We start from the raw sequence: 21,466 nt of genomic DNA on the forward strand, positions 1-21,466 counted from the left end.
CCTAGTCAGGCAAATCCACCACGTACTAAGGCCCCGCCTAAGTGAGTGGGTGTGGGGAAATTGGCCATAGGATCAATCGATGTAAGAATCTCTAGTAGTAATAAATTTCAATGCGTTTTGATTGAGATAATTAACTTTGAAATTCTCTTATGGGAGTGGCTGTCCCGCGCACCGGGTGTCCCGGTCGACCGGGAATTACGTTAGTTAACTAACTATTCCTCCCAAGAATGCCCCACTCCAACACATTATACTACATGAACCACACAAGTAATTAAAATTCCGTTTGAACAATCGAAAACTTCGGCACTGGTTATACTAGAATCCAGATAACTAGCCTGGGAGGATGTGGTGGTCCTGCAAGGGCAAGTCGGCTTCTCCTTTATGGCTCCAGCCAGGCAGAGTCCAGAACCGCCACTGAAGTAGGATCGTAATGCACATATGGAATACAGCTACAGGCTGAAAATGACATTGCAGGACCATCATAGCGCCTACAGGAAGACCAATAATAGGTCTACACGATGATGGGCAGCAGGCGCGGTGCGTTGGTCTTTTTGCGACCCGGAATAAGGCAACCGGCCACGGTCGGAGATAAAACAGGTCCCTAAACCACCCCAGGATCTTCTTCCTCGGGTCGTCAGTTCTCGGTCCGCAATCCGGTCTCTCTATCGTCGAGAGGAAAATAGGTCGACAATGGATAAAACGAACTTTGCTTGCAGTAAGCTATGTGTCACGCGCGTTGGAGGCCCACCGAATTGAAAAAACTACAGTTGCGGACGATCCCATCGAAGTGAGAGAAGCGGCGCGCAAAGGTTTGGGCGTTTTTGCGAGAATTGACATTCGTCGTGGCACCCGTATTATTTCTGAATCAGCATTACTCGAAGTAGGCGATGAAAAGAATTCGGAAGCAAAAGGCATTGTGCTGGCCTTTGAGCAGCTTGCTCCTCCCCAGCAAGAATTGTTCTTACAGCTGCATGGATATGCCTGCAACAAATTTAAACGTGCTGCTGAGCGTGAGATGGAACAGGCTTGGCAGGATATCTCGGAATTGCATCGTACAGTACTCTCCATCTATGCAGCGAACGCCTTTGGCAAGGTTTTCTGGCTTGGCTCCCGCATCAACCACTCATGCCTTCCAAATGTCAACTTTTCATATAATCCAGCGCTCAAACAAGGGACGTTCCACGCGATACGCGATATCGTGGCCGGTGAGGAGCTTACCGTTATGTATATCAATGGTACAAACCGTACCAAGAGCCAGCGCCAGGCAGAATTGAAAAAATGGGGGTTCTCGTGCTCTTGTCCGGCGTGCGAGGATACATTACAAGGCCAAAAGAGGGAGGAGAAAAGGGCGGAATTGTTTGCCCTGGATCAAGCGCTCGCCGTACACGCATTCTCTGGCACGGCGAAGTCTCTTGAAGAAGCACTCTTGAAGGCGCAAAGAATGGCATCGATACAGAATTCGGAAGGCCTCGTGCATAGAGAGTTGAGGGTGACGTAAGTGCTAGCTGCAAATGTATATTTACTGTCCTAACATCTTTCAGGTACCATGAGGCTGCCAGTTACAGTCTGAGAACGGGGCGTCTGAGAATGGCACTCTTGTGAGCCGAAAAGGTCTTAGAAGTTGACCAGTATTGCGTGGGGGAAGACCACCCAGACTATGTGGAAGAGCTTGAGGTAGTGGAACGATTGCGACTGTCAGCAGAAAAGTCAAAGCCTCTCGACAAGCTCGTGTTTGACTGGTTGACTTTGCGGGAGCAACCCACCGAGTCGTGTATAGTGATGTAATTCTTCGGTCTACAACGATAGTTGGCAGGTATATATTGCAGTCGACCAAGAGTTCAAGAGTGTTGTTGAAATGAGCGGACGGGAACTAGGAGGAGGAGTAACATAAGCCAGGAAATGAGTAATATTGAAGATGTCTTGTAATCTTGGACAACTCCTGGGTGGAAGCGTGTAAAGAACGCTTCCCAAAGCCCATTTCTCCCCCAAAGCTAGCGTGTCTCAGAGTGGACGAAGAGCAACGGAAGCCCCAGTCACATGGTATATATCAGGGAAGCCTCAGCGGTATCGAAGACGGCTAAACCTGACAAATGTAGATAAAGCGAGGTGTAATCGCCGACTCCTTGTTCGAAAGATATCTCTCGCTTGCTCCGTTCACCACGCCCTCCCACTGGCCTCAAGGAAAAAGGCGGGGCAAGACAGGTTGAGTTTGCCCGTTTCTCAGGCCTGGCCGACGGGGGCTGCATTTAGTTTCGCGGCAATCAACGCTCCCGATTCAGGTAACAGATGTCCATTGTTGCCGATGCGTTCTTCACACCAGGGTTCGGGGCATTGGTATGAGTCAGATAGCCTATGGTTCCACGAGACGACAATCAAATCGTAACCTGCAAGCACACCACGGAATAAGTCCCCTGCGTGCGGTTTCCGCACCAGTTGCCAATGATTTTTTTGCTTCAGTCGGTAACGATAACAGTCGCAGCAAAGGACCCAAGCGTGACTGATGCGTCCGTGGACCCCTTAACAACTAGATAATCAGTTGTGGTGCCTTTAGTAAAAAATCGTGGTGTCCTTAACAACTACCTTACACGGTGAGCAAAACCAAATTGATGCCATTATTCACGATATATGTAGCGGATAGTTTTACGATTATATTAATACTAAAATTACCTAGATAGGCCAGTAGCTAGCGAGATATTACGATCGTAGCTTCTGCTTGATTAGTGTCGAAGAGAGTGGAGCAGCTACTTACAGCTGCCTCCTCTTGGTTTCTTCAGTACCCCACTTTTGTTTATGTTTTTGGGCGGTTATGGTCTGTTGATGTCAGAAATATATATTTCCACCTGTCGCATCAGCCCGTCTCGTAGTCGCCCCCATCAAAAACACCCCATTTTGAAAACCTCATCACAACCTCAATTCAGTTACGATTCCTCTTATTTTGCAGTCTAGGATACATAATTACTTACTCTCAAAAATATAAAACCCTGAAGTCCGTAGCTTATCGGGAAGGTTAACAGGAATGGAGTGTAAAAAGAAATCGGAATGAACTAAAATCGGAAAAGTGGGACCATACAAAATAAATGGGGTGGGCCCGATCCCACCAAACCCCCATGGTGTAGGCTTTGTGACTAGCGATATGGACGACAATGCACGCGGTTCTTTAGTCGATAGAAGGCACGATAGATCCAGGATAGTAAGAATACACTCAACGAATTTGTAGTATACCTACAAGAAGTGATAGGCTTCTCTCCTCTATCCTAATGCTGTGCTTTAATCTTAATTGGCTGATCGTTCAGAATGTGGTAGCAAAGCGGGGTTCTCTCTCGATGGCCCTCCTCACACCAGACCACACCGCTAGTCACAACGTCGCGCTATTGTGAAAGAAACGGTGCCCACAAAAAGACACCGACCGGGGATTTCAAACAATCACCCCAGATCCTAGGTTACCGTACGCATAACATCCCCTACTCTCATCTGGAGTACGAACATGGGTTTGGTATCAGCATACTGCCGATCACGCTGGCACGGAGGCGTCCCGGCGGATGCCCCTCAGACCATAAGTGAGGCATTTGATCGTATCGACGAGGTTTACAATTCCGGAAAACCTTTCTTCACGAAAGACTCTATCCGTGCCGTCTATGTCCAGTTTCAGCGCTCCACTAATCGTGGGGATAAAGTCCTTGTCAAGGATGTGGCGGGCACTCTAATAGAATACACTCTTAGAACAGGGGAAACTTTCATCTGGAGGCTGAGTTCTGAGCAGGAAGAGGAAGAATGGCTGATGTCTGCCCCAAGAACTTGCTCCCCTTGTAGATCTTGAAGCTGATGCTTAGCAGCCAGCAGCCGATCCTGCACTACCACGGCCGTGGTCATCTCAAGGAAACTCTCCGGATAATGTACCAAGACGCTCACTACGAGCCCGAAAAAACAAGCCCCCTCCGCAGCTTGCAAGTTTATCATAAATCTGAGAAGCTCGTCTCTGGTACAGAAGAGCTATTTCAGGACCCAACTCTTCCGAGCTATGATGATCTCAACACGATCTTCAAAGAACAAATCCAAATTTGGCAGGAAAGTGAAATGTGTGAGAGAGTTACCCAGATCCTGAACTCCTCCGCTGCAGGACTGAATATCAGAAAAGTTGTGGCCGTAGCGCTAGGGGGGATATCCAAAGACGTTGGTCATCGCTCTGCCTTCCAGCATGCACTTGTCGTGACTTTACGCGAATGGTTTGACGATCAGCAGCAGTCAGTCTGCTGCTACGCCCAAGATCCAGAGTATAAGGCCGTGGATAAGGCTGTCCTTCAGGCGCACGGTGTTATTGCCATCGATGATCCACGTGCTTGGCTTGAAGTGGACGAGCGATCTATCCTCTTTTCGTGTGCTCCGAATGTACCCGTTAAGGAGATTGTGGCAGACATCACGCGGCCAGCGGTTATAATATGGGAGCGGATCGACAGTAAGGATTATGATGTCGAGGAGGAAGGAAAAGTGTAAGAAACTCAAATCCGAGGCTATGATGCGACCTGTTAATGATCATCTAGTACCGATCCATGTACACCTCGGGTGAGAACTATGCTTGAGGGATACGAGGTATTGGAATTCGGGGCTGACGATCATTTTTCTTCGACGGTCATCTATATCCGGCGTTGTAAGGGTTGAGGAAGCTGCCTTGTGCTGTCTACTACTGCTTGGATCCGGATCTTGCCCGGAAAGCCATGATCTCTCAGTATTATCGGATTGGTGATACTAGCATACAGGTCGTTAAACAGGCAAAACACAGCGAACTCATCACTTGCTTTAGGGTGCATAAATTGTGCAGTGTTAAGTGGATATGTCTTAAAATATATACCGCTAGCGCCCTTGTTCCGTTTGGGCGCAGCCACACTGTTCCCAATTTTTGCTTCCTGGCGAAGTGACATGAAAGTTGCGATAAGGGAAGTATGGAGGAAAATTCAACAGCCTCACATGGGATATCAATTTTCATCTAGCTCCTCCTGACTGCATCCATCACTTTCGTCTTTTAGGGTAGTTGCCTATTAACTGATTTTTGATCATGTTAGCTACTGGGCAAGCTGCTTTCGATTTGTTCATATGTGTCCTACCCCGCTTGTGCCTCTTCAAAACCAGCATATTTATTGTTTATAGTAAAAGTGTTCTCGACACGATAATAGAGTGGTAATTCATGAAGCGCCCCAAAAAGATGGATGATATAGGAACACCTTCTAATCAAAGCTGAATTCTAAAACTAAGCTGGTGAATTCATTGAAGAATGAACCACACTATCCCTACTGTTTGCCAGTCTCATTCGACATTCCACTGTGCTCAACTACAGCTACAATTATGTCAATTTTCCAAAAGATGTCTGCTTCAATCACATCTACTTAGCACCCCGGAAATTGGTTCAACCTGAACAGTCCAAAAAGTGAACGAGGCCCGAATACCAACTGAGCAGAAATTCGTGTTTTCTCTGTGATTTTGGAAAATGCATTGAGCTGGTTGACAGCCCAGTCGACACCGATAGTCGGCTTAGATTGATCTGTGTTACCTGATGCGAGGTATCGCTTAGAGCCATCCAAGGATTCCGCTGCAATAATCTTGAAATAGGCGAAGGCATGACCCGTTTACACCGGGTTACACTTTCTCACTAAAACCTGGAGAAAATAGCCAATGAATGATGTCAATTATGCGTATAGATCTCTTTCTCTTGTATGCAAGGTGTCTTGGCTTGGTTTGAATTTTGTAGAATTGTGCAGTCGCTACCTACCACTACCCACAACCCGGCAACATCCCACGAAAATACTCTCATGCACTTCTGTCTTCCCACCCCACTACCGCAACCAATAGCCCCGATCAATGACCTGATAAAGCGGATCAGATTCTTGAATCAAACCTCTACTAGAAGTCTTCGGCTTCGGCACAGGCGGGGGGAACATGCCCTTGTGCCCATCAGAACTAGAGCCAGTCACCTCCGATGGAGGCAGTGGCCTCAAAGTAGGGAGATGAAGCGCTGGATCAAAACTGATCAAGATAAGCGCTTTGTGCTGGCTTGGTAGACCGGGACAAGAAATAGAGTATATCAGGGAGCGTTCGTCCGCGAGGGCGATTACCACGCCAGACCGTTGATCTGGACAAAGCAGATTTTGTAGCTCGGTGGGAGGTTTCTCGGATGGCCACACGTGGACGCCACGAGAGACGAAGCGCTCTTCTGCACCTTGGATGGGAAGGCCATTGGGGTCGAGTAAGGTTGGCGGGAAGAGGAGACCTGGTATACCCGCTGTTCCTTCTTCGTCAATGGGGCATTTAGGTTTTCGCGAAACGGTGCGCAGGCGCAGGCGATCCTGGACACGGACGCCGGTTGCTTGGGGTGTGGGATCGTTGACTAGATCGATGAATGTGGAACTGGCGAGATCGTAGCGGTGATGTTTTGTATATGCGTAGATAAACTCCTGCCGGTCGATTGGATCGTCGCTGACCTCGTGTTCCGGGTGGTAGTTCCGTCGGAGACGTTTCTCAGGCCGGTGTTCGTAAGTCCGATTGATGACGGGGTCTTTACTAGGTCCTGCTTCTTCGTTGTCGGAGTCGTCCCCTATTAAGGGGGATTCGGAGTATCCTTCTGGATGGTCGGCTTGTAACTCCGCTGGTGTGGGAAGGGGTTCGATATAGGTTGTTCGGTGATTTTCACTGTTGCCGTTGGGCCATTCACGGCGACATTCGAGAATCATCGGGCGGCCGGTGGCCTCATCCTTGCGTATGGAAAGATCGGTCCACATGTCGTTAATGGGACCCTCGCGATTCTCGCGACGCCAGAGGCGGCCGCGCCATTTTCGGGTTTTGTTTCGGGGAGCAAAGCAGGACCAGTGGTAGAAGGAGGAAAATCGTTCGTCATCCTCCGAGATCACTTGTGTCGAGATTGTATAGAGATGGTCATGGTGGATCTCGAAGCATATAGTCTTGCCCAGATCCCCACACGCCACCTGCTCTAGCTGAATCTCGATGGTTTCGCCTGTGGCCAGGTCGACTCCATGACATAGCCAGGCTCCTTGAGAGCCGAGTGTTTCTACAAAGACACCGTACCACAGATAGGCGCGACTATGCCGTACCACTATCGGACCGGATGATGGGATTGGCTTATGGAAGAGTAGTCTCTTATGTCGACTCTGCCGCGGTGCCATATCAATTGCAACCAACGAGTCGGGCTGTGCGCTAATACCTTCTAAGCGAAAAACGACAATCCCATTGCTGCAATGAAGGGATTTAACCCTCGATGCGGCGTCCGGGGTCTCCTCCTGCAGGACAGCGTCAAGTCTCGGAATGACCTCGTATAGATTTAAAACCTGCTCGTGGCGGGCTCCATGATGCACATTGAGCAGACGGATCTCATGCGCGACCCGATAGCATAGCACACCCTGGTGATACACAAAGTCCGCCGCATATGCCAGCATCGCCACTGCATAGGGGGAGGCCGTGGCAATCGCTTCGCAGATATCGAAGCGGTGCCCAACAGCCTTGCGGTAGCCGGACAGGGCCGCCAGGGCGGTGCGTCCCTCCTTACTGTACGCAAGCACACTCTGCAGTGGGCCGTCAGCATCCCGGAATTTGTCGGCGTAGACTGGAAAGAAGAGAGTAGATTTGGGTTTTAGGGCTTGGTCATTGGCCCCAACAGCACCAGAGAGGAAGAAAGAGGGGGAAGACTGAAAGTGAACGTTTGACTTTTCGTATTTGGTTCTGATCAGGACGAAATGGGGAAAGTATGGACAAGAATGCGGCTCTTACCTCAACAATTTTACGCGCGATAAGGTCACTGTTCATTAATTCATGGATGGCGCGATTGGTGCGGCTCAGATGAATGCAGTCGCGGTCGCCCAACAACGTCGCGATCTGATAGAAGACATCGAATGGGAGGCAGTCCAGGGTCGCAGGAGGATAGGGGCCTGCCATTGTGGGAGGAGCGTAAAATGTGTGGCAGGGTAACCCCCTAATGATGATCAGTGGCGGAATTAGGATGCGTTAAAATGGTAGAGGAGGAGTTGGTCCGAGGTTAGCATAAAGAGCAGATGCTCTATGAAGTGGACAACAGAATATGGAGATAAGGCGTGCAGGAAGGAAAGTAGGAGGAGAGGAGCGGAGATGGCCAAAACCGGATGGTAGAGAGAGGTGGTTACGGTGAGAATAAGGAATGGAGAATGGAGAATACTAGGAGGAGAGGAATGGCGAAAAGAAGAACACGTTGAGGTATTTGGAGCCGCTCGAGTTCACAGTGGGTGACGAGAACGCAAGAGCAGGAGGCTTGGGAAGTAGCGTGAGAGCGGAAACAGTGAATGCCATTTTGGGTTTCTGATGTGTTCCCCTTTGAGCCTCAAGTCTCACGCCTCACGAGATTATCATGATTATGGCCCCTACCGGCTAATAGAGCCAGAGATGGGCTCATCCAGCGGTGAGCTACCTTTGGATCCTCAGCAGAGCCGCATGTTTTCTACGCGGTGAAGCAGCGAAGTGCCACTACTCCGTATTAGGCCCCATTATCTGATTGGGCCCACATCCGTATTCGTGCAAATTTGACTCCTGCTGCTCTGGGATCAAGGACCTCGAGTACAGCAGAGCCTCATCATGGAAATGATGTGATCGCCTCGAATGGTTCCTTGACCTGTCACCCCCCAACCCATTGCCTTGCGACCGGACCCGCTCGGATCGCCGATGCATGCTTCCGGACCAGCCTGGAGACTAGGGAAGAGGAGATGGTAAGAGATTGGGTATGGCCAATCAGAGGTGGAAGAGATGGAAGGGGATTGGGGACGACGAATGAGAGAGTCGAAGCGCTCGCTATTCCTTGTCAGCATAGCAAGGGAAGGATCCACCCTCCGAATTCCCCGAAATGACTCCACCCTTATCGATTATCGAAGTCTGGTTCTACGAGAAGCCTTCCGAGCCTTCTGCAATCCCCCGGCTCAGAACCTATACTTAACTCTGCCTCTCCCAATTACCAATTCGGAAGCATAGCTGCTCGGAAGTGTTAACGTTAGCTCCGTTTCATCAACTCACCGCCTCCTGCTTTTGCTGGTACAAAGCGGATCGTGATGTCGTTGTGCGTACTAGCATGACTCGTTGGTGACACGATGGAAAAGGCAACATGCACAAGCTCTTCTGTTGCCTGGACCATGTCATGTGCTACGAAGAGCTGGGGCTGCCCTGGTCCCCATTTCTACCAACGGCACTTAAATCTTAGTATCTTGCACAATTTGCTCATGGACTCGGCATGATGGTTCTCGGTCGTGAATGATTGCAGTCTCTTCAGCCGTGGGAGGTTGAGAGGTGACGGGTGACTTCGGCTTCTTGCCAAATAGAACCCAGGAACAGCCTACCATTCTGTCGAGGGAACGGCATGGAATGGCGTACCCAATTTGTAGTCAGATATATAGCGCCTCCTTTCGATTGAATCGGAAGGTTTGTCCGATATATGGAACAGATTTCAGCATAGAGGACGGGTGCCTTTTATTGCCTTCTTTTGATTGGACCCCGCCTGTACGGAGGATTATGGAGGGAGAACCAAATCGAGGTAGACGACCGACTTACAGTCGGCTGTTATTGTGACGGAAAAATTGGTCGGTAGACTGATTGACGGGTTACGAAACTTCCATACATATTAGCATTGAGCGGACCAATTAAAGAGTTGATTGGAGGACCTTATCCCGCCGCAGTATAAAAATGGCGGTGAAACTACATGAATAAAGGCTTAGTGGAGATTGGGACCGTTTTAGTATCCGTGCAAGCATCATCGAGAGAGGACAGCCTGCCAGGCTCTGTTTTTAGGTGATGCCTCTTCATAATGCCTGCCCTAAATAGAATACCTCCTTTGAGTGGCACTTCTTCAATCTTGATGCGGTCGAATCAGTCTGTGGAGAATCGGAGATTAAATGTGCGAGGCAATCCACGGGACTGCTGTTCTCTTTTGGCTCGGCTTTCCTCCCATTCTGCCTCACCCAGTACATTCTCTGTTTCCTCCACCATTGTCCCAAAACTCTTTGGTGCAGAGTCCAGGTGTACATAGTCTGGGCCTGACATGTAGAGTCATAATTTGTCGGAATCCGCGATTTTGAGGAGCATTGTAGCCTTGTATGGTATGGTATAATAATTGTGATTATGAGGTCTTGTTGAACCTGGAAATTGTCTTTCCCAGGCAAATGATTCCGAAGGATCAATCCGTGGAGTTCATTGGCCTACTTTGATAAACAGACTTTGGTGAGGGGGAAGGATAAATATCACGAATGCCCTGTATAGCTACAGAAATACGATGGATTTACTAGTCGATCGGCGTAACGGAACCAAAAGAGGAAATATCAAAGGATGAGGTGAAAAGAGTTTTGATTCTGGTTCTCTACGCAGTAAAGTATTCATTCTCTATCTGTCGGGAGATATCCTCCCGTCAGAATAAGCAAATACATGTTGTACGTAATCTTGCTAAGCTGCGGCTCCCGCCGTATGGATCCAGGGGTATTGGACCAAGCTTGACCTGGAACGTCTATCTACCAAAATCAATTGACTTTCGCCTTTCGAGCATACATGCTGTCCACTTAGCTGTGTACACAGTACCTAGCTGGTGATACCAACAGCCCCAGAATAATAAAAACAATAATAAGGTGCATACTGTTGCTATAGCAAATTGTTGGAATTCAGCAAATCTTACATAATATCTGATATTAGATAGTTAACCTAATCAGTTTAGGGTGTCCTTAGCAATTCCCGATCTGCTCACTGAGCAAGCATGATCCACTCACTGAGCGCTCTGATTTGCTCACTGAGCACAACCTGAGCGTTAGGCACCTCACTAAAACTCAACACGCTGGCGCCATCCACGTGAAACCCTCGTTCTTTGATTTGCCCCACTCTCCCATCAAAAAAGCATTGCCATCAATAACTTGACGTTTCATTTTGGTAATCACCCCGTCAGCCAATCAATTAAACTGCATGCTCCTGGGAACCCTTGCCTACTGGTTCCATGGTCTCTTGGACAGGCATGGAGGGAGTGCTAATCCTATAGCGAGTGCATGAATCTACTGGGAGACCCCAAGTCTTACCCTGAGCAAGGCTCTACTAAGAAAATAATATTCTGCATGTAATGTCGAAGCATAGCTTCTCTCTACATTGAGCACGCGCACCGGAACGCATGTTTGACGAACCGCCAGATCCCCGGAGCCAAGAAGCCCACAAAAGAGATTGCTCCTGGGAACCCGCTGGATAACCGATTAATTAATCTATTAATTTATAGACTGTTCCATCCGAGGAATCCACTGGATATTCCTGGAGCCCATCGGAATCCATACCATTCTGTGGACGCGCGTAAGCTGTCTTCACTAATTCGCTCATAGTCATAATCATCTAGGTTTCCAGGAACCCAAAACGTAGTTGGTACTCCTGACGACGTGCCAGAGACAGGGAGTGTCAATTCCACTGAGAGTATATATTTAAACCCACCCTCAAGAAGTATCGCCTCCATCGAATTCCAATTGACCATATCTTTCCAGGAGATAACCATTTCCTGTGTATTATTATTAATCAAGTTTATTGTCCGTATCGAGCCCTAAAGCTATGACAGACCACGGGTCTGAGGTTGGGTCTGTTTCCGCTTGGTATAGCTGTTTCCAGACCCCCGCTGCTATGAGTTCCTGGGCGTGAGCCCCATGTATATACAGTCAGGTCCTTTTCCTCGCCCCAAGCCGCCTATTTGCGCAGGGCATTCGAGCCTTTTGTGGCTCTCCTCGGTGTCTCAACCGGGATGGGTGTCCCCTAGGCTGAGTGCCTAGGCTACCCTTCCTGCTATCCTTCCCCCATCCTCTCAGTTTCCTCCAAGTCCTCTAATCCCCATTCATCATCTCGTCGAGCTCGCTCTGCCAAAGCCAGGTGATGGTCTTGAGGCAGGGCTGCCTTCGTCATGGCCAAAAATTGTAAGATGGCCTCTGTTGCCTTCGGTTCCCCAAGAAGCCTGCCTTCTGGGCACTCTTCGGCTGCTGACGGTCTGGTGACCCCAGCTCGATCCAGCGCGCGGTACAGCTTGATTCGCTGGTGCTGCCACGCTCGACATTCAAAGAGAACGTGATGCACGGTCTCTTTCGGTGCATCGCCTTTCTCACACGCAGGGCTTTCCCGTGCGTGAATCTGGTGGAGGTGAGCTCCGATAGCCGCATGGCCGCTCTTTAACTGGAAGAAGCGGGTGGCCAGCGGTTTCAGGGCTCGCGATGCGACTGGGTCCAGTGTCCAGCCTCGATACGGTCGATAGGTTCGCTGTTTATAGCGAGAACGCTTTGCTAAATCTCGGGCGAGCCAGACTTGTTTGCGGTTTTGGATGTTCTCCGTGCACGTCCGGTTGACAAACGCCAGTGAGAGTCCTGTGATTCCTTCTGGATGGCACCCCGGTCGACTAGCCGCGAGCTTTGCCGCTTCATCAGCTTTCTCATTTCCCTCGATTCCGGCATGGCCGGGCACCCATTGAATGATGGTTTCTCGGCCTCGCTCCTGTAGAGCTCTGGCTGCTGCGTGAGCTCGAAGCGTCAGTTCCTGACCGGGGCCTGCTTGCGTGTGTCGCAGCCTCGCAATCGCGGCTTGGGAATCCAGCAGAACTGTGATTGGACCACTGTCATCCACTTTCAGTGCGGCCTGGAGGGCCTGCACGACTCCCACAAGCTCCGCATCAAAGACTTCTCGTCCCGTTCCAAGGGGAAAGCTCCGGGTCCTCCACTCTCCGCAAGGCTCTTGCCAGGCAATCCCTGCTCCTGTCCGGCCGTTCTCGAGCCTCGACCCATCTGACCAAATCGCGCTGCCTGGTTGCACCGTCCGCGCTGCGGTGAGAGAGTCCTCAGTCCTTTGGACAATGATCCTCCCTAGAAATCCGCTGCCATTACCACGCCGAGCGCTCTCGAAGCCCGCAGATGGATCGGCTGGGAGGATGTTTGCTAGTTGTCGCGCTAGGTGCTGTCCTAACGACCATGGTCCCCGGCCGTGCGGTTCGGCCCAGAGTCGATTTCCAGGGGTGTGCTCCCCAGGTTGCGCATGTTGGTCGCCCTCCCGAAAACTAACCGGGAGGATTGATCTGGCTGGACTATCGTCCGGTAGGCTAAGCAGCCGAGCCGTGTACCGCAGCTGACGGCCCTCAAGGAGGACCTCGGCCGGCGTTAGACCCGCTTCCCTATTCAAGAGACCCACGGGTGTGGTCTTAAGCATTCCTGTGATCGCACGGGCTTGTCTGTTGATCATCCGCTGCATTCCCGTGATACAGTCCTTTTGGCCGCGCCACCAGAGTTCTGCTCCGTACAGGGCTACCGACTGTACCGCAGCCACCTGGATCCGATGGACCAGGCCTGGCGCTAGGCCTTGTACGCGACATAAGGATTGAACCCGAGATTCTGCATTCCGGGTCTTGCGAAGGCGTGTCTGATAGTGCATCTTTAGTGTGAGGCCGGCGTCTAGCCAGATCCCCAGCCACCGGGTGGCCTCGTGGTTAAATGAGACTGAATGGCCTCCTACCATGATGCGGGCCCGCTGAATTTGATTCCGTAGCTCCTGTCCACGCTTGCGGGTGAACAAGACCGCCTCGGTCTTCTTCGCCTCGAACTGCACGAGGTTGCTCTCACCCCATTCGATTGCAACCTGGGCAGCTTCCTGTAGTTTCTGACATGCTTCCTGGACCGAGTACCCTGGCGCTAGAAAGCCCATATCGTCTGCGAACGACAGCAGCCGTACCCCCGGGATGGCCCTTTCAATTGCGTCGAAGATCCCGCTTAGGTAGATAAGGAACAAAATTGGGGACACCGGGGAACCTTGAGGCACGCCTGAGTCGATCCTGTGGGCTGGACATTGTATATTGTCGATGACGAGCTGGACCAGTCGACCGCTCAGGAACGACTGTACCCATCGGATCAAGTCACCGTCGAAGCCTAGCTCTTGCATGCGAATCACGAGTTTTCTATCGTTGACATGGTCGAACGCGCCCGCCACATCCATGAAAAGAGCCGCCATGAGCTGCTTTTGTTTCCACGCATCGTGAGTGCTCTGGATCAAGCATGCCACGGCATCCACTGCGCTACGTTGTTTGCGGCCACCCATCTGTCCGGGGTGAAGGCTTCCTGTCGTCTCACAGTGATCTGCAATAGCCTCTGCCGCGATCTTTTCCACCACCTTCCCTAGGCAGTTTAGCAGGCTGATGACCCGATATGCCCTGACGAGCGTATGGTCCGGCTTATCGAGTTTTCTCAGTAAGATTCCCTTAGCGGTCTTCCATGCTTGTGGGTGAATGCCTAGCCGGAAGCACTGCCGGGCTAGCGCTACGATCCGTGAGCTATCCCATTCCCACACGAGTCGAAGGGCTCGAAAATTCAGCCTGTCGATGCCGGGCGCCTTTTGAACCGCCTGATGGAACAGGGCTCTCTTGACCGTTGCTTCGTCTATGCACTTGTGGAAAGATCCTGGGAGAACTTCAACAGCCTCCCTGTCGCCCGGCGCTGGTGGAAAGGCGGTTTCTCGGACCAGTGCCTCTTTCTCGCTGATAGACACGGCTATCTCTCCTTGCGGCCCTTTGAGGGTGGGGGTGATGGCTGTTGCTTTGGGCTTGGTGAGCCTAAGCGCTTGCCAGCATCGGGCCGTTTCCACACACGGGTGGTCTGGGGTGTCCGTCGGCCCTGCCAGGAAGGTTTCCCAGCACGTTCGTTTCGCCCTTCGAATAGTCCTGTAGTAATCGTTCCTTGTTTCTCGAAGGTCGATCGTGGTGATGTGCTGCCCCTGCCACGCTCTTCTCGCCTGGCAGTAGGCCTCGCGCGCCTCTTTGACTTCTCGATTCCACCAGCGTTTGGACCGTGGGGTCACTCGCACTGGCTTCGCATACTGGTTGAGCACTGCCGTAAGCGTTTCCTGCACCCATACTGCCTCTCCCTCGACCTCCTCCGCCGTACTTGCGTCGTCTAGGAGCCCTCTCTGTTCGGCTTCTGCTTGCCACATCTGTTTCGCTTGCTCCAGAGCTTGGCTGTCTGCCTGGAGAGCCTGGATCTGCCACCCCGTCACTTCGTCCGATGGGGGTTCCCATCCGTGCTCTATTGGGGCCCATTCCATCACCAGCAGCTCGTGATCTGACCCGGTTGTGTGGTCCTCATCCACCGTCCACACCTGCAAGGGCCCCATGTCCACTGTCGTCAAGCTCAGGTCGATAATTGAGATCCCCGGCGTTGTCTTCGGCCGTGTCGGGATCCCTAGCGTGTTGTTGATATAGAGACTTTCGCTCTCGATCAGATCCTCCAGTGGTCTCGCATTCGTGCGACTATTCGCTTGCGGGTTCCATAGCGGGCTATGTGCGTTGAAGTCTCCGAGAAGTAAACATCTACCCTCCAGAACATTGTCCCAGTACACATCCTCTATCGCTCTCCTGCGTTCCTCGATGTCCCCCTGCCAGCATAGACCCGGACCAAGCCAGTTATCATAGCAGTTAATCACGCGGGTTCTTCGCTTCTTTTCCTTCGCTCGGCCCAGCTCCCAGACGTCCACAGCCATGATATATGGGTGATCTATGAGATCTGTACGGGCTTCCACTACCACCTGGTTGAATAAGTCGCGCCGGATTGCCACGGCTACCCGGCGATTTCCCTGTGCTCCCGCCTCGGGCCAGTAGATCTGGTATCCGCCGTGTCGGAATTCATTGCCTATATAAGGTTCTTGAAGGCATACTAGGCCCACCCCTAGCTCTAGCCCAGCCTCGAGTGCCGCAATCGTAATTGCATAGGTCTTGCGGCAGTTGTGTTGTAGGATGCGCATTATTGATCAGATTGGTCATCCACCGTCGCGTTAGTCCCTTCCGAGGCGTCGTCACTGAGGTCCATCGCTTCCTCTGCTCTTGGCTGTCGGTCTGCGGGGGATTGCCGATTCGTCGGGGCTAAACCCTCCGAGGCTACGCTGCTACGCACTCCCGCGGTAGGCCTTTGCAAATCGATCGTGGGTGATCCCGGGCGATTCGGGGCCGACGGCACCGAGTCGCTTCGATAGGCTTCCCTGCTATCCCGTTGCTGCTTTCGAGCCGCACGCCTAGCTGGGCAATTTCCAGCGGTGGCGGAATGTGGCCCTCCACAGTTACCACATTTCGCGGGCGTGTGTTGGCAGGCGGTGCCTGCCTTAGCCGAGCATTCTACTACGCGACAAGTGTGCTCGTGTCCCTCATGTGGGCCCGCACAGATAAAGCAACATGGCGGATTGCTCCCACAGGCTTTGAAGCTGCGATGGCCAAGGCGGCAGCATCGAGGGCAGACCGTATCTACCCCCACTTCCCAGTAGTGTTCTGTCTTATACCGGTTTCCTCCAAACCGAATCCCATGGATCAGAAGCTCCCGGGCCTCCTCGAGGGACCCTACAGTGACGACGATAGTAGACCATTTCCTGCTGCCATCCTGCATATCCCTGTGTCGCCGAAGCCACGTAGGGTCTCTCTTCAGTCGGATCCGGCTTCCTAGTTCGATTTCCTCCCTGGCAAGGCCTAGTCCACAGCTTAGGTAGCGACGAGTCGGAACTCCGTGCACCTTGACTCGGTACCACTGCTCCGGTAGCTCGGCCGAAATGATTGCCGGATCTGCCTGTCGTGCTGCTGCAACCACCAAGTCCCAGTAGGCAGGTACTAGCATAGACCCTAGAGCTTCTTTCTCCAAGAGCACGGTGACCGCACCAGTGCTACTATATCCCGCATCAATTACCCGGACGAAGCCTGGGAATTCGGCTTGGGCAAGTCCGCGGTTGACCGCAAGGATGATGTCCTCTTTGTCCACACGGGGGGCCGTTTGGCTCTGCTCGCGTCGAAAGACAATTCGTCTGGCTTCTTTCGGGGCGTTTTTCGCCGGCGTAAGCGCACTAGGTTGGGCTTTCTTGCTTGGGTCGGTTCTTTTTGACTGTTTTCTCTTGTGTACAACTTCTTGCCAACCGTGCCCTCCAGGCTTGGTGGCCAGCAGTGCGGCGATGTCCGCGAAGCTCGATGACGGTTGGTTGTGACGAGATACGGGCTTAGGTCCTGGTACGTAGTCTTGAGCGCGGGCTCGGAGATGGTCTTGATCGTGAGTGCGGAGTGTTTTTGGCACCGTTGGCCCACGCTCAGTGGACTGTGGCACTGCGGTTTGCTCTGGCGTCGCCTTTCGAACTTGTTCTAGTTCAGCCCGAAGCTGGGTGACTTCGCTTTCCAGTGTGGCGATGCGTTCTTTGAGCAGGTCTTCCTGAGCCTGCTGTTCAGCCTTCCAGCTCTCTAGGTCTTCGGCCAACTGTGTCTGTATCTGTTCCAGCCGGTCCTGGTACACCCTTTGCACTTGCGCTAGGAGGCCTGCGAGTGCTTTACCCGTGTCCTCAACATCTGTATCCAAAGTGGCTCGCCCCAGCACCCGGGACGCCTTCCGCTTGACATTTCGAGCCTCGAGGGCCCTATGAGGAGTCGTTTCACGTGCAGGTTCGGTCAGCGACTGCCCCAGTTCAATCAAAGGCGCTGGGACTGTATCAGAAAGCCAGCGATTTGGCGTTGGAGTTTCGAGCCCACCGCACAGTGATGAGCTGCGGTCGGGAAGATCAAGGAACGACGCGTTCATTCCACCACCACCACGTGGTTCTAGGACCTCCATGGTGGTTTAAAGTGGCCGTAAGGCCTCTCTCGATTGGTTGACGCGTAAAAATTACGTGTTTTCGATAGGTGCTGATTTTTGGTTTTCTCGCTCCTTATTTTGGGTTTTTTTTTTCACACTGTGGTGGAGCGTTCAGTTTCTCGCGGAATGAGTTTAACAGGAGGGCGGGAAGGAGCAGCAGCACTCCCAGATGTCGACGAGGTTCTTGATCTTTTCCTACAGAGTCCAGAAAGGCATACGTGAGTGATCCTCCATTTGCCTATTCCTGGCATGTAGCGCAGGGCCACATTATGCTTGCCAATCCTTCCATTCATGTATGCATTCGCGTCGCCTCGTTGCTTGCCATAATGTTTGCCCAACCGATCATAGCTTTCGTCAAAAAGGGCTTTGCGCGTAGGTGGATAGCCGATTGTGGCCCGTGCATAGCTAAGTTAACAAGTATGCTCTGCTCCTGGCCAGGTTTCCGTGCAACTTCCTGGTCTGGAGTCGCACAGCCTGGCCCAGATTTGTAGCCTTTGATTCCATTTTGTTCAGCGAAGCTAAGAGCCAGTCAGCAAGGCACACGGCGGGCAATCCTCCTGGACAAAATACGTCACAACTCACTCCATCCAACGACGGACAGCGTCGGAAACATCCTCTTGATCTTGGGTATCCGTTTATCCTTTTCACGGATAGCGTCCTCTTCTGCATGAGCGCCAAAAACATAGCCGCTCTTTGCCAGTTGTTTGGTGGCCTCGTCTTGCTGAGCAAAGAAGGTCTTTTGGCCCATGACTGAAAGTATCCCGACAAACGCCAGAGAGAATAAATTGAAGTAGAGATTAAAATAAAGGATAAAGAAAATCTGTTCTGTAGGTTGAAAGGAAGGGACATAGCTGCAATTTGTACTTCACGACTTAAACACAGATCTTAGTGTCTGATACAGTAAGAGCAGAACACTTTTTTCTACGCTGGTGCATGGCAGGCGGTTTAAGCCCTCCATTTTTGCGTCATCGTACCCCAGTTCGTTATTTTTCGAGGAGGAAAAGAGATTGGAGGATTGAGTACCTCAAAAGACGTGGGCACGGTGAAAATTGAGGTCCATCAAAAGTTTGGTCGGACGACACACAGAACTGTGGGGCAAAGCGCTCCTTTGGGTATGGGCTGAGCGTGGACTGGGTGCTCAATAGATATCTATGGTGAACATCTGAGTGATCAGTGATGGCTCAGTGAGTGATCAGTGAGCGCTCATTGGACCTCACTGGACCTCACTGGTCATCACGTGATGACACTGAGCAGCTGAGTGAGTCTGATTCCCGGTCTGAGATTTACTTATTGAGTCTGACTCTGAGCGCCCCCATAAAAGCGGCGGCAGCTAAAATAGGAAAGCCCCACCTGGCATAGGAAAAATGTTACGCATAGTGTCCTATGTATCAGAGCTGGGAGAGTTGGGATTTCTGGATCATTTATGCAGCATTGGATCTTTTCGCCTTTGTTGTAATCTACTGGCAGAAGATCGAGACACGCTTTTTCGGGCCTTCTGAGAACCCTGGAGGGAGCCTGGAAAGATAGACTCGACCTGCTGGGTTAACCCCTATCCGCTGGTCAAAAGTAATGGTGGCAAAAGCAACATTCAAGTCAGCCTTGCCGTTGATTTGGCCAATCCTGGTTGGGTTATGCAATTGCGAACGCCAGGAGACCGCCGTTTCAGCCAGGTCAAAGTAAGCCAATAACACTATTTTAGAGCCCAGGTGAGAGGATCAGTGCGGGGATCGCACAACGGAGGGTGAGAATCACCCGCTCTCACACCGATTCTCACCCTGTCTATTGCGCACTCACCCTCTCTCACCCTGGTCGCGCGACTGTTGAATATCACGGTCACTGATGTAGTCACGGGAACGTGAGCACGTGCATGTATATATGTCTACCTGGCTACCAGCTTGTTTGTACTCAGAACACACAATCAATTCCTATCAACTATACAAACATTGAAGCGTCACTTATAACTCAACAGGTTATGAGCCCGAGACTGCGCACATCAAACTGGAAAATACCTCCTACTAAGTTTCCCCTACAAGTGATAGCTTCATCTATTGACCGAACTGGAACAGCTTGCTTCGAACTTCAGAGAAAACACGGTTCTCACGTCCAAGAGGAAGATAAATTGTGCGGATCATCGCAATAATCTCAGAAACAACCACCACACCGCTACGGGCATTCGTCAAATCAATCCTGGGATACACCTCTCTGTTACAAATACGCGACAGCCATCACACCGCTCCAGATGATTGTCAGACCAATGATATCCTACGGTCATGTTGCACAACAAACAACGTCCGGCCCACCGCCGCAGACACATCACATCGCCAGATACACAGGCAATAACCTGATTTCTGTAGCACACCGTTACCCTAGTTTTTCCTTCTCAAACCCCCGATATCCTTGACACGGGACGCGGTTTTTGTTCTATCTCATGAGAAGAAAACACGGATCACAGAAGGGACACAACTGGATTGACGAAGAGCTCAGTCTGGTGTGCTATCTTCGAAACATCCGCCATTGGCGCTTTACGCAAATCCAGAAGACGAATTTCCCATCACTCTCCCGACACTCGGTCGGAGGAGCCTATAGAAATTTACCTCCAGAAGAGCGAACACGTCGGGCGCTCGCTGTTGCCTCTGTGATTGCCGATTGCCACCACACTACAGAGCACAACTCTCTACGTCAAGCTCAAGCCGCACTCCCCAGTCCGGAACAAGGGCCAAGTTATCCCAGCTCAACAAACACCGATGCAGTTTTGACCTCGACCGGCAACAACCAAGCCCGGTACAATCTCCGACCAAACAGACCCTCAACCTTCACAGATCAACAATCACGATATGTGGTCGATCGCATCCGTTTTCCTCACTTCTTCGAATCGTACAGCCAACATCTGAAGCCCTACGAGCTACCAGACAGCGAATACGTTCCTCCGTCGCATACACCTAGCCCAAGGTCGTCAGAGCGTTCCCAATCCGTTCATTCCAGTCAACCAAGCAAGGCTTCGAGCCTGGAACTCTTTGGTCTCGAGCCAAGATCTCCCGAATTGTTCAGCTGCACACCTTCTGCCCTTTCGATCCACTCGAGTGACACTTCAAGCGCTGAATTCTTCAGCACCGAAGAGTCCCCTCATCAGGATGGATTCGAATAAATTCGAACAAATAGGCCTGAGCTCGTTCTACAATGCCATACCAATTCTTGATAATGCCAACGACTGGGCTCAGTGGAACCTAAAGGTCAAGGAGTTTCTTCGTATATCTCCAGTGGCTAAAGATGGACCGATCCCACCTATGGAAGAGGAGGAGGCACAGCATTGGTCCCACCGCCAGACATTCTATTCGTCAATGATTGCGGCAAAGCTGACCCACAATGCGGCTCAGCGGATAAACGCCTTCGAAATCACACGAGTCCAACCCCTGATCAAGGCGGTCAAAGAAAACTTCAAACCAGAGGGCTCAGGGACATATGTCAATCTTCAGCGAAGGTACATGTCTCTTACCCGAGCAAAGTGTGGGAGTGCACAAGCCCTCGGCGCCGAGATCAGAAAGATCCATGCGGAAAAACTCCTGCTTGACCCCGCCTGTGTCACGTCTGAAATCGAACGAACCTTCTTTTTCTTGCATGCTCTAGGTCCGGAATATGAGAGCTTCCGCGACCATGTTTTCAGACAAATGGATATTGTCAATGATAGAGATGAAGATGGAAATATCACCAAAGCCGCTCCCACATTCGACTACATTGAGAACAAGGCCATCGAGGAGGAGCATCGAAAAGGACAGCTGGGTAACAACCCTGTAGACACAAATGCGCTTCCTGCCTTCACGCTGAGCCGA

The 21,466-nt window shown here is 51.4% G+C and overlaps 6 protein-coding genes across 6 annotated transcripts; 3 read left to right on the forward strand and 3 right to left on the reverse strand.

Moving 5' to 3' along the window:
- Positions 1 to 690: 690 nt before the first annotated feature.
- N7473_011141 (SET domain-containing protein) lies at positions 691 to 1,602 on the forward strand (the record flags this gene model as incomplete). Its single annotated transcript, XM_057157080.1, has 3 exons — positions 691 to 715; positions 768 to 1,494; positions 1,542 to 1,602. 3 exons carry the CDS (start codon positions 691 to 693, stop codon positions 1,600 to 1,602), a joined length of 813 nt encoding a protein of 270 aa, XP_057004202.1.
- A 1,768-nt stretch (positions 1,603 to 3,370) lies between these two features.
- N7473_011142 (SRR1 family protein) lies at positions 3,371 to 4,925 on the forward strand. The gene is made up of 3 exons (XM_057157081.1): positions 3,371 to 3,780; positions 3,834 to 4,487; positions 4,539 to 4,925. The coding sequence occupies exons 1-3, from the start codon at positions 3,485 to 3,487 to the stop codon at positions 4,654 to 4,656; spliced, it is 1,068 nt and encodes a 355-aa protein (XP_057004203.1). The 5' UTR covers positions 3,371 to 3,484; the 3' UTR covers positions 4,657 to 4,925.
- Positions 4,926 to 5,825: 900 nt separating this feature from the next.
- On the reverse strand, positions 5,826 to 7,935 carry N7473_011143 (uncharacterized protein; the record flags this gene model as incomplete). Its single annotated transcript, XM_057157082.1, has 2 exons — positions 5,826 to 7,688; positions 7,771 to 7,935. The coding sequence occupies 2 exons, from the start codon at positions 7,933 to 7,935 to the stop codon at positions 5,826 to 5,828; spliced, it is 2,028 nt and encodes a 675-aa protein (XP_057004204.1).
- Positions 7,936 to 11,808: 3,873 nt separating this feature from the next.
- On the reverse strand, positions 11,809 to 15,525 carry N7473_011144 (uncharacterized protein; the record flags this gene model as incomplete). The annotated part of the gene is made up of 1 exon (XM_057157083.1): positions 11,809 to 15,525. One exon carries the CDS (start codon positions 15,523 to 15,525, stop codon positions 11,809 to 11,811), a length of 3,717 nt encoding a protein of 1,238 aa, XP_057004205.1.
- A 260-nt stretch (positions 15,526 to 15,785) lies between these two features.
- Positions 15,786 to 17,618, reverse strand: N7473_011145 (uncharacterized protein; the record flags this gene model as incomplete). Its single annotated transcript, XM_057157084.1, has 1 exon — positions 15,786 to 17,618. One exon carries the CDS (start codon positions 17,616 to 17,618, stop codon positions 15,786 to 15,788), a length of 1,833 nt encoding a protein of 610 aa, XP_057004206.1.
- Positions 17,619 to 20,067: 2,449 nt separating this feature from the next.
- Positions 20,068 to 20,784, forward strand: N7473_011146 (uncharacterized protein; the record flags this gene model as incomplete). Its single annotated transcript, XM_057157085.1, has 1 exon — positions 20,068 to 20,784. One exon carries the CDS (start codon positions 20,068 to 20,070, stop codon positions 20,782 to 20,784), a length of 717 nt encoding a protein of 238 aa, XP_057004207.1.
- Positions 20,785 to 21,466: the final 682 nt, after the last annotated feature.

This window comes from Penicillium subrubescens (assembly GCF_028828155.1).
Source record: "Penicillium subrubescens strain IBT 31985 chromosome Unknown utg000009l_segment0_segment0, whole genome shotgun sequence".
Classification (NCBI taxonomy): Eukaryota; Fungi; Ascomycota; class Eurotiomycetes; order Eurotiales; family Aspergillaceae; genus Penicillium; species Penicillium subrubescens.